Here is a 12,557-nt window from a genome sequence, read left to right on the forward strand (position 1 = left end):
CACTTGAAACTGTGTATGGAATCAGCCTCCACCACCTGTGTCCCCTTGTGCGTGTACCACATGTGTTAAATAAATGTATGTATGTATGTATGTATGTACGTATGTATGTATGTATGTATGTATGTATGTATGTATGTATGTATGTATGTATGTATGTATGTATGTATGTATGTATGTATGTATGTATGTATGTATGTAAGGAGAGAGAGAGAGAGAGAGAGAGAGAGAGAGAGAGAGAGAGAGAGAGAGAGAGAGAGAGAGAGAGAGAGAGAGAGAGAGAGAGAGAGAGAGAGAGAGAGAGAGAGAGAGAGAGAGAAAGAGATGAAGATCGAGACAGAGAAATAGATATAGACAGAGTCAGGGAGAGAATGTTAGACACAGAGACGTATAGATAAGGATATGCAAAGTCAGTGAGAGAATGACAGAGATAGAGCGAGGAAAGAGACAGAGAGATAGGCTGACACAGAGAATGTCAGAAACGAGGAGAGGCAGAGACAGAGGGACAGGGACAGACGGACAGGGCCAGAGGAGGGACGGGGGAACAGAGGGGGAGCAGTGGGACAGGGAGGGAGACAGGGACAGAGAGGGGGACATGGACAGAGACAGAGACAGAGGGACAGGGTCAGAGAGGGGGACCGGGGGGTTGAGCTCTGGCTCTTTGGTCCCACCTCTCAACTGGCAATCAACTGATGTACAGATTCCTGAGCCTACTGGGCTCTATCATATCTGCATTTGAAACTGTGTATGGAGTCAGCCTCCACCACATCACTGCCTAATGCATTCCATCTATTAACTACTCTGACACTGAAAAAGTTCTTTCTAACATCCTAGTGGTTCATTTGGGTACTAAGTTTCCACCTGTGTCCCCTTGTTCGCCTACCACCCGTGTTAAACAGTTTATCTTTATGTACCCTATCAATTGCATTTCTCGCAGCCTGTCCTCGTAACTCATGCCTCTTAGTCCTGGGACTAGCCTATTTGCATACCACTAAACTTTTTCAAGCTTCGTCTTGTGCTTTTTTTTTTTTTTTTTTTTGAGATATATACAAGAGTTGTTATATTCTTGTACAGCCTAGTACTAAGTATATGGTGTTTGGCTAGATAAGAGTAAAACTGCTTGTAGATTAGTTTTTCAAAAAATGTTGACAAGTTAGGCAGGATTGATATAGGTCTGTAATTGTTAACATCTGTGAGATCACCACATTTGTGTACAGGGGTAACTCGCTTTTTTTAGGATAACTGGAAAGGTTTGGAGTTCAAGTGACCTGTTGAAGAGCATGAGAATTCTTTGGAGACAATTCCTAACCTATACTTCTTCTCAAGGTCATGTTTTTTATTAATGGGTTTAAGTATTCCCTTTGTAAGCAAGGGATTGTTAAGCCTTTTGGTTATGCTTACAAAAAAGTCACAGGACAGACATTATCAGCAGCAGTTATAAAATTGTCAATAGCAGTTTCATTGTGCAGCCTAAAACTTAACTCCCTTGACTCTAGAGGTATATATATTAGGTTTAGGTTAGGTTTTTTTAATTAAACCAGCCAGGATGAGTGAAGCCATGAAGGGCGTTTTTATTAATTAAAACACCCAAATGTTGGGTGCTTCAGGTGTTGTTCCTCTTGGATGATCTTGTACCTCTCTGTCTCACACCTGTAAGAATGAGTGATATGGTTAAGGGGGAAACAAAGTGCAGGCAAGGCAATGGAGGCCAGTAGTAATCTTAGGGCTAGGATAATTAGAAATTAGAGAAATTAAGTAAGAGAAATTAGCAAGAGAAATCAGGTAATATTTATTATACTTAACTTTTGTATCATGAGTTTAGTAGTAAATCTTCATCTTCATCATCATCATCTTCACTGTCACAAAGCTCCAGGTAGGGCTCGGAAACATCAACATCCTCTTCCTGGTATCCAAATAAACGCTTTGCATCACTCAGCTTGTCAGAACACATCTTTTGCCCTTGCTTCAAAAGAGCCAAGATTCCACTCTTATTTTTGGTTGATAGGTGCTTCTCTTCAATAGTGTACTTGTTAGGATCCTGTAATATATAGACTATTTAATGGGGTTTAAGACATTTACAAATTTCCCTGAAAATACTAAAGAAATTAGAATAAATAAATAAAGTTTTCGGTAAAAGTTCAAATATATGTAAAACACACCAGTACAGTATATGAAAACCATGGAATTGTCTACCTGTCAAAGTTGTAAATAGCAAGACAAGTATAAAATTCTGCTGGATAAATGTTTATGAAGAACTGAATTGCAACACACATTTAGGCTGTTAGCTTACCTTGCTTAGATATGAAGGAAAAATTCCACATAACAACTCTTCAGTATGTTCGGTTAAAATCTCTCTCTTATTCTTGTAATATGCGAGATAATGCAGCATTTCTTGAACAGTGTGTTGTTGCTCTTCTCTGGATCTCTTCTGAAGCTCCACATCTTCTACTGCCTTCTTTTTTTGAGCAAGGGACACTAATAAAAGAGGAAATTTATATTTACTGCAAGTAAACTACAACTCAATTTAATGTAATTACAGTTTAGGTACTTGCATTATACATACTATACATAGTTTATTGTGCAGTATCAACCTGATAAAAACCTACGGATTATGATACTGCACCTATTTTACAAACAGTAGTGATGATATTTTACTTCAAAAATAAGTAAAGCTTATCCATTATGCATGCTAAATGTTAGTTATCTTGATAAGGCCGAATTGTAACCCCTGATAAAATGAGATGTAGTTACATACCATTTTGGCTATGATGAGGCAATAAATTGTGCCATGGCAGGATACCTTCTATTGCATCCTTTTCACTGAGAATTTCAGAGTTTTCACTATTGTAGATTTTTATGAAGCCTTGAAGCTTTTTCCTATCACACTCATTTCTGTGCCGGAGGGAAGAGCGCATTTTACTGGATGCTGCAAATAAAGTTTTTTGGCTGAAAGTTTTAAAGTTGTTAAAAAAATTTCCTCATCATTTACCTACATAGAAATTATAGACAAGAGCTAAATAGAAATTGCTTCAGAGTTAACAAAGAAATAGTAAGCCTACCTGCATCAGTGGCAATCAGATTTTTGCGATGCCTGATAGAGTCTGCAACTGCCTCGATAGAATATTTTATGTTCTTCGAGGTTGTTCCAGTGTTTAACTCTAACTCCTTACAAATCATTTGTAGGTCAGATCGCCATTCTTGAATCAATGACTTTTGAACATCAAGTTTGTCGATCTCATTTGAAACTGTTATTTCCGTCTCTCTGGCCTATTTGAAAATATAATAAATTTAATGAACAAATCACATTAACCATGATGAGTGGTTCGAACCTATGGGCTTGGCATTCCCAGATGCTTGCTGTAGTTGAATGCGCCACAACATGGTCAAAAGAATTGCAACCTAGGGTACTAATGAACCCACAATTCAATTTTTGTTAATTATGCACCCCCATACCCATTCCATGGGCGGTTGTGCATGCAGTTTCCCATGTACTTGGTCTGTGTCCTCCAGTAGTTTTACCTCTGATGGCCCTTTCAATACACATAGAATTCATATTATTGTGATATATCAATACATGGAGAAAGACCTTGAAATGGGGGCATCAAAGGCAGAACTACTGAATGACAGAGACCGAGTTCATGGGGGAATTGTGTGAAACCTGGTTTGGCTTCAGTGGAAGCCTTGGGATCCTTGTGGGTGCAGTAGTACTCCAAGTTGCAATTCATCTGACCATGTCGTGGCGTAGTGAACTAGAGCATGCATCTGAGAGCACTCAGTGCATGGGGTTCAAACCCTCATCACAGTTCCCGTGATATATCACGATACTGTGATTTCTCTGTGAACACATTTGATATATCTCGGAATCATACATTTAGGTTAATTAAATACTATATACTTTATACAAATTAACCTTATTGATATATTGAAAAAGTTCAAGCAGTTAATTCAAGGAAATGGTCGCTAATTTATAATGGAAAATATATGTAGTACATGATCTGAACACATAACTAACCTATAAATGCATTATAATACCTTTCACATATAAATGCATTATAATAAGTTTCAAAATAAATACAAATAAATAAAATAAATATATATTATTTTTAGTACCTTTCTGAGTCGAGTAACTAATGCACGAGCCAGTCCATCAATTTTTCGATGGTTCCAAAAGACTGCACCCTCTGTGAGTTCTTCTGTTCTTTCTGAGAAAAATATTTATAGCAATGAACATCTTGAAGAGCATAGATTAATAACAGTTTCATAACATACCTTTACTCACCAAGACCAACTCAAGTTTGACCAATATGTTTTCATTCTTTTATTGATTATTTGAGGGAGTTGATACTTATTGAATACTGAATACAAATCGCATTATACTGATTACAGGGCAGGTAAAATAATAAAAAACTTGATCAGATGAACCATATAAACAAATACCAGCTTTCAGCATGTTTTTAGTTGTAGAGTTGTATCGTGAGAGGTATGCAAACACTTGCTCTGCCTCTTCCCCTAAAGTCATGCCACTTCCTTCTTGCCACCGCCCTCCATATAATACCTTTAACATAAAAGTATACAGTAAAAAAAAATTCAAATTATTGTACAAAAATTAAAAGCCTATGAAGAATTCTGATGCACTGCTAAATTTTACATAAAACAAAAATTTACATGGTGTTAGATAAATAAAATGATGATATGGATGCAATTGAAAGGCAAACTATAAAGACATACTCAGTTAAAAAATATGTCATATGACAATGTATATTTATATGTGCATACTTTATTTATAAGAACATTAATTTGAAGACAATATAATTCATTATAATATAGTGTGTGTAGAGAACAAAAGAATACTATACATTAAGTATCTGTAAAGCACATTTTATTACCTCCCAACTTTGTTGTAACGATACAGCTTCTTGTTGCCATCAATATGTACTGCTAAAGGGGTTTTATCACAAGCAGGACACTCATTGTCAGCTTCTCCTCTAATTTTTCTCAGCTCATATTGCTGGAATCGCCATTCGAAGAACACTCTCTTCGAAGTTATATAATTAATGGGTCCAATCTAGGAATAGAATTTTTTAGATGGTGACATTTAAAATGCATATTATGACATAAGATAAATAAACAAAAAAAACATTCCATTTTGTGTTTGAACAAAATTAAAAACTAATTATTAATAAATGAATATACATTACTACAAAATTTTGATAATTTTTGTATTGAAATATAAAACTGAAAATATTAAGAATAACGGTATCAAAACATACACGCCCACGAGAAGCACCAAAGGATTCCAGTGCAGTGACTAATGCCCGAAATGATGTTCCAGGACAATTTCTTTTTATATGGTGCCATGATTCAAGCAGACTGGTGCTGTAGAATGTGCTGCTCTTTCCTAATGATGAATAGAAACCAGACTTGTGCATGGTCTTGCCTAGTTGTTGATGCTCATATCCACAGTGGCATGTATAGATTGGAGTATAGAGGTCATACCTTCCTGTAGTTTAAAATACAGTGCATTGAGTGGTGTGGCGACTTGCTAAAATAGTGATGTAAAAATTAACATTTATAGCAACAAAAATTTCAAAATGTATTGTGATTCAGGAATATCCGGTAATGGAAATAAAAGGGTAAATTTTAAAGTTTATTTACCCATTATAGTGATGAAGATGCAGAGATTGCTGGAGCTTGAAATTTTAAACTTGCAATCTGTGCAGTTGGGGCAAGAATTTGGTGGTTGGGCTGGTACAACAGGTTCTGGTAACAAAGAAAAGGAAGACAGTTTGACAAAATGAGTTTTATGGAAAAGAATTTCAGACTGAATATTTCATTGTTTCTTGATTGTACAAAATATTGACATTATTCTCCAGATAATGACTGAGAAATTCACAGAAAAGAAACAATCAGACGATTAAATCAATCTATAAAACCAAGTGTCAGGTTTAAACTTTAAGACTTCTCCAAATGTTGTAATGACTGAAATGAAACATTTATTCATTTTATTTTGTTATACCAAGATAATCGTAGCTCTAGACTGGGATTGGGAAGTAGAAGTAATCTCGGAACAAAGTACGGATTTTATACAGGTATCGTATACTTACTCCAGTGAAAGATATTTCCTTCAGGGCACACAGTTTGTGTCGGGTCTAATGGCTCATAAAAGCCATTTTTCCAATATAATCTGTGGTGGAAAGGCATGAGAAAATGTTGCATTTGGTCACAAATGTGACACAAAAATGCAAAACAGTCTTCACATTTGATGCTTGCCTCACAATTTGTACATTGTACACAAACTTTACCTGATGAAAAAAGGGGTAATTATTTATACTAATTTTAAATACTGTATACCTAACATTTTAAACAATCTGAAGTCTAAATGTATTAATAGAGTGTCATTAATATGCATATGATGCTTATTATACAGTATAACCTTAATGAACACAGCAATATTTAATTTACCTTTATCTGGAACACCCAACTCAGACAATGTCCAATCGAACAGCATTGCCCTGCTTTCTCCCCAATTAATCTCTGCATTTTTTCTTCTTTTTTGCCAGTCAGAAACACTTGGCTGAGAATCTTTAATTTGTTCAAGTTCTGCAGCAAGTACTTTGAAATATGGGATTAAAAATTAGTAAGAAAAATTTGTAAGTGAAAGGAATGATTAGTATAATATGTTAAACAAAATTTCATAGGCATTAAGCACAATTTTGGTACATAATATTTATGACGTGTGTCCATTAAATAAACCCTCATTTAAATACCAACAAATGATGTTGGGACATACCAACATCAAATGATTCCAAAGTTTCTTCACCAGCTGCCAAATAACTTTGAGTGTACGTTCTGCCACTAGTAGAATAGCCCGCATTTTGAATGTGTGGTGGTGAAAGTATAGCAGGCAGAATGTCTGGGTGGCACATTTGAAGATTTAAGCATGGTACATAATTGCAAATTGTATACAAGTATTAATATTTTCAGACAAATCTCAAGATATTACTATAACTAACTTTATGCTACCAAGTTGTTCAGTGTTATAGTAATTTAATCTCCATAATTGTCTAGCATACACTTAAAAATAGGCAACAAATATTATTGGAAAGTACACAAATAACAGCTGTAGAAATATTGTTAAGAAAATAATAGAAGATTACCATCAGATTGGGGTGCAGCTGGTCTTTGTTTTGAATTAATGTGTGATACATCCTGTATGTTATCTTTTTTCTGTTTCTTGTTTGTCACCTTTATTGAGTTTGGTTCCTCCACGTTTAAGAGTCTCTTCAAGTACTCATTTCTTTGTATCATTGCAGCACGTGCTTTCTGGTACTCACGTTCAAGATGTTCTCTAGTCATCACTGCTATTCTCCGGTGAAATTCTGAAGAGAAAATAATACTGTTCGAAGGAAAAGTACAAGAACAAAACAAGAAAATTATGCTTATGCAAAATTATGCTACAATGTACCTATTAATAATCTTAAAATTTGCTACAAATTTCCTACTTATAATTATGTGTTAAATTATGGACTTTCCCATAATGATATGCATGTTAGTGGCATTACCTATACTGCCTACCTGGAGCCCCCTAGAGAGATAGTGACACAAGTTAAGGTAATCCCTTTAGTAAGGTGCTGGGTCAACATAAATAAGCTATAACTAATAAGGACACAAATCAATATGTTCATTTAACAGTGGTATTAACATTTATATAAATATAGCTAAGAATAAGTTTTTACAAGTGTAACAAAGTGAAAGAAATGTATGAAAATTTTGATGATATATTAAAATGCTCATTGATTGAACTTGTCTTCCTATATATAAAGTATAAAAATAGTAAACACAGTACCATTATTGTTGTCTGTAGTTATTTTTGGAACATCTGGTATGTACAGCATACTGTCAAAATCCGATGATCTATCTGAAAAATTGATTGGTAGCGTAAATATTTGAATTCATTGCATAGCCTTTTATACAAACAAAAAAGAAAAATTGTACAGAAAAGCTAACACAACATTATAACACCTTTCTGTGGTACTTTCTATGGTACAAAAGAAAACAAACCTTAATTATAAAGGAAAATAAACTGACAGAAGAACTATGAATACTGCTGAAAATACTTTCCACAAAATATCTGAACCAAGGGATAGTACCCCGAGATTTGAAATATGAAAATTTCACCCTTACAGTATTTAAAAAAAAAGCAGAAAGAGTTAAGCACAAAACTAATGTCCAATCAGCTAGGTATAACACATCTGCAAGCTCATGGCGAAAATCCTAAGGGAGGGAATCATTTACCATCTTTCAGTGAACAATCTTATTCAATCGACACACCATGGTCTTCTTAAAAACAGATGCTACCTTATAAACCTCCTCACTTTTGGGACATGGTAACATGGTACTCAGATAAAGGGTTTCCGGTGGATGTAGTATACATGGATTATGCTAAAGACTTTAATAAGGTACCACATGGAAGACTAGCAAGGAAATTACAGGTTCATGAAAAAAATTGTAAAGTGCACAAAACAATAGTTAAAACAAAGAGAGCAAAAGGTCATACTAAATGGGAATGAATATGAAGAAATGTGTTAAGTTGAGTACCTCAGGGGTCCATTTTTAAGTCTAAAATATTTTTCATATATTGAACATCTATGATATAGAAAAGAATATAATCTAATCAACCACATCCTCATATTTGCAAATGCCTGGCATTTCACGAGCACTTTGTCCGGGGTTTATATTCTAGCCGGGGAGGATTTACTGGGTTAGGCTAACCTAACCTAACTTAACCAAACCAAACCAAGTATCTCAAGTTACAAATATCTCTGGGAATTCATATTATCTGCTGTTGTAGAATTGACAAAATGGACAGTGTCAACAAAATTATTCCCACATACTCCGTCACTATGTGATGGAGTACACATAGAATAGGGACTGAATTGTCCCTGACAGGGACAATTCTGTAACAAATGTTCTAGCATAAAACTTTGTACAGTTTAGTAATTCCTTACCATTTGATGTACTAGGTAGATCCATGTTTGGTGAAGTTTTATAGCTGGAGCTGGAAGATCCTGTCGAGATGACTTCTTCAAAGAGAATAGCTTCAACACATTGTGTCTTGAGTCTTCCAGTACTTGGCCTACAGTTACCAGATCTGATTTACAGAAACTAGTGAACTATGGAGATAAGATTGTTAATAATATACTTTTTTTGAGATTCATATGACTTGCAGCTTAAAAACCAATCTTATTTTAAAATAGTACACTAAAGTACATAGCAAATTGCGAAATTCGTAGTTTTTTAACTACTTTAAAGCTAAATTCTCAAGCTTTGAAAATAAGCACAATTTGCTATTTTAAGCGGAATCTGGCAACTCTGATTTAGCATGTAAACATTGACTTGCATTCACAATGTAGTTATTTATTTTTCAACAATTTAAAACGAGTTATGAAAATACACACATTGGTACATTATTGCAAAGGCACTATACTATATATATATATATATAAATTGTTGCAAGTCGAGCAACAAATATTTTACATTGAACAACAAATGAGATTGGAAAAGCAGTATTGCCAAAATAGACCCCAGACACACCCTGTGGGTAGTAATGGACCCCCATACCGACCCTATGAGGGGTAGTGGACCCCATAATAACACTATGGGCGATAGTGGACACTATACAAACACTATGGGCGGTAGTTGACTTCATAGAGACCCTGTGGGCGGTAAGGGACCCCCTATCGACCCTGTGGGCGGCAGTGGACCCCCTATCGGTCCTGTGGGCGGCAGTGGACCCCCTACCGACCCTGTGGGCGGCAGTGGACCCCTACCGAACGTGTGGGCGGCAGTGGACCCCCTACCGACCCTGTGGGCGGCAGTGGACCCCCTATCGATCCTGTGGGCGGTAGTGGACCCCCCCCATATCGACCCTGTGGGCGGCAGTGGACCCCCTATCGATCCTGTGGGCGGCAGTGGACCCCCTACCGACCCAGTGGGTGGCAGTGGACCCCCTGCCGACCCTGTGGGCGGTAGTGGACCCCTACCGACCCTGTGGACGGTAGTTGACTTCATAGCGACCCAGTGGGCGGTAGTGAACCCCATACCGACCCTGTGGGTGGCGGTGGACTCCATACCGACTCTGTGGGCGGCAGTGAACCCTATATACTAATCCTGTGGGCGATACTGTACCCTATAGTCATCCTGTGGGGGCAATGGATGCCATACATATCCAGTGGGTGTTATTGTACCCCATACTTATTCTGTGGGTGGTTGGAGCCCCATACCCATCCTGTGGGTTATAGTGGACCCCATACTCATCCTGTGGGTGGTATTGGACCCCATACCTATCCTGTGGGTGGTTGTGAGCCCATACCCATCCTGTCGGTGGTAGTGGACGCAATACACATCCAGTGGATGGTATTGGATCCCATACCCTTCCTGTGGGTGGAAGTGATCCCCATACCATTCCTGTGGGTGGATGTGACCCCCATACTCATCCTGCGGGTGTTATTGGACCCCTTACCCACCTAACAGGTGGTAGTGGACCCTAATCCTATAGTTTCCAATAATCCACACCATACCATCCTGTTTGCAGTAGTTTACCCTATATACATTCCAACATAACATCGTTTTCTGTTAGCGTTCCTACAAAACATTCTTTAAAGATTTCTAAAGCACAAACTATAGTATATAATATTGATTGGTGAAGCACTTATTCTATGTAATAATTTATTGTGCTTATTATAATTTACTAAGAACAACTAATATTTCTCAAAACAAAACTACGAGCCTTCAATAGGATGTAGCTGATCTGTAATATTATAAGAGCATGGACAATAGTAGGTGAATTTCACAACCCATGTGGGACCTGAAAACTACAATTTTCGTTATAATTGAACCAATCACGACTATTCAGCTATCTACGTTGATGGACGAGTACTGTGAGACGTAAATTGGTACGTGAGGAAGAGTTTGAGCCTTGGTAAAAAAGTTAACTGGGAATATATCACATATGTACTAAATCACATTCCACATATTGACTTTAAGCACTAGTCATATATGTACTGTCTTGTGTGAGAACGGGTTGCAGGATCACACCATAGGAGGGTCAGAACACCAATACCACACAACAGGTGGGTCATTACACCAGCATCACACTACAGGTGGGACAGTGCGCCAGGATCACACGACAGGTGAGTCAATACACCAGGATCACCTCACAGGTGGGTCACTACACCAGTATCACACCACAGGTGGATCAATACACTACGCTCAAACCTCAGGTACGTCAGTACATCACGATCCCACCAAAAGTGGGTCAGTACACCAGGATCACACCACAGGTGTGTCAGTACACCAGGTTCACACCACAGGTTTGTCAATACACTAGGATCTCACCACAGGTGGGTCAATACACCAGGATCACACCACAGGTAAGTCAGTATACCAGAATCACACCACATGTGGGTAAGTAATCCAGGATCACGCAACAGGTGGGTCATTACACCAGGAACACCCCAAACGTGAGTCAATACACTAGGATCACACCACAGTTGGGTCAACACACCATTATCAAAACACAGGTGGGTCAGTAGACTAGAATCACACCTCAGGAGTGTCAGTACACCAGGATCACACTACAGGTGGGTCAGTATTACATGAATCACACCACAGGTTGGTCAGTACAACAGAATCACACCACAGGTGGGTCGGTACACTAGCATCACATCACAGGTGAGTCAGTACACCATGACCACACCACAGGTGGGTCAGTACATCAGGATCACAACACAGTTGGGTCATTAGACCAGAATCACACTACAAGGTGGTCAGTAGACCAGGATCACACAACAAGTGGGTCAGTACACTAGCATCACATCACAGGTGAGTCAGTACACCATGACCACACCACAGGTGGGTCAGTACACAAGGATCACACAACAGGTGGGTCAGTACACCATGACCACACCACAGGTGGGTCAGTACACTAACCTCAGAATACAAGTGGGTCAGTACACAAGGATCACACAACAGGTGGGTCAGTACACCAGAATCACACCGCAGGTGGGTCAGTATACCACGATCACACCACAAGTGGGTCAGTATACCACGATCACACCACAGGTGGGTTAATACACTGTAACGGCTGATTCCCTCCTCCCCCCCCCCTTCTCTTATTTGTTAAGGGCCATGAGGTTGACCTGAGGGTGGTGTTGCTAGTTTGGTTCTCTCAGTGCCTATCCTCCCCCACTTTTCCCTCTCCATTCCCCACCGAATTCCCTCTCTTCCCCCTCTCACCGGTTCCCCCACCCCCCCATACCAGGCGGGTCAAATGTCCCTACCTTTTAACTTAGAGGAGATAGGTTTGAACATAATTTGTCAGTTCTGTAAACATTGCTCCGCTGTGCCCCACGCTGGGGTGGTCCAACTACAGAAGCGCCTCGTCCCCTTCGATTAGCTGGGGAGAGCTGACTCAGTCTTCGAGGATTTCATGTACCTTCAGGCAGATCATGGAAGGTGATTGACGGTAGATAAGTGCCAAGTTATTTGCCCTGGAGAGC

At 38.4% G+C, this 12,557-nt stretch overlaps 2 protein-coding genes across 2 annotated transcripts; both read right to left on the reverse strand.

The window, feature by feature from the left end:
• Window positions 1–1,543: 1,543 nt before the first annotated feature.
• LOC138352082 (uncharacterized) lies at window positions 1,544–6,589 on the reverse strand. The gene is made up of 11 exons (XM_069304302.1): window positions 6,102–6,589; window positions 5,653–5,757; window positions 5,268–5,497; window positions 4,884–5,062; window positions 4,435–4,552; window positions 4,108–4,199; window positions 3,057–3,264; window positions 2,753–2,923; window positions 2,288–2,472; window positions 1,800–2,035; window positions 1,544–1,647 (listed from the first exon to the last, which is right to left on the reverse strand). The coding sequence occupies exons 5-10, from the start codon at window positions 4,514–4,516 to the stop codon at window positions 1,808–1,810; spliced, it is 966 nt and encodes a 321-aa protein (XP_069160403.1). The 5' UTR covers window positions 4,517–4,552; window positions 4,884–5,062; window positions 5,268–5,497; window positions 5,653–5,757; window positions 6,102–6,589; the 3' UTR covers window positions 1,544–1,647; window positions 1,800–1,807.
• A 111-nt stretch (window positions 6,590–6,700) lies between these two features.
• Window positions 6,701–9,135, reverse strand: LOC138351998 (uncharacterized). The gene is made up of 3 exons (XM_069304170.1): window positions 9,006–9,135; window positions 7,844–7,915; window positions 6,701–7,376 (listed from the first exon to the last, which is right to left on the reverse strand). The coding sequence occupies exons 1-3, from the start codon at window positions 9,028–9,030 to the stop codon at window positions 7,132–7,134; spliced, it is 342 nt and encodes a 113-aa protein (XP_069160271.1). The 5' UTR covers window positions 9,031–9,135; the 3' UTR covers window positions 6,701–7,131.
• Window positions 9,136–12,557: the final 3,422 nt, after the last annotated feature.

This window comes from Procambarus clarkii, chromosome 52, assembly GCF_040958095.1.
Source record: "Procambarus clarkii isolate CNS0578487 chromosome 52, FALCON_Pclarkii_2.0, whole genome shotgun sequence".
Lineage (NCBI taxonomy): Eukaryota > Metazoa > Arthropoda > Malacostraca > Decapoda > Cambaridae > Procambarus > Procambarus clarkii.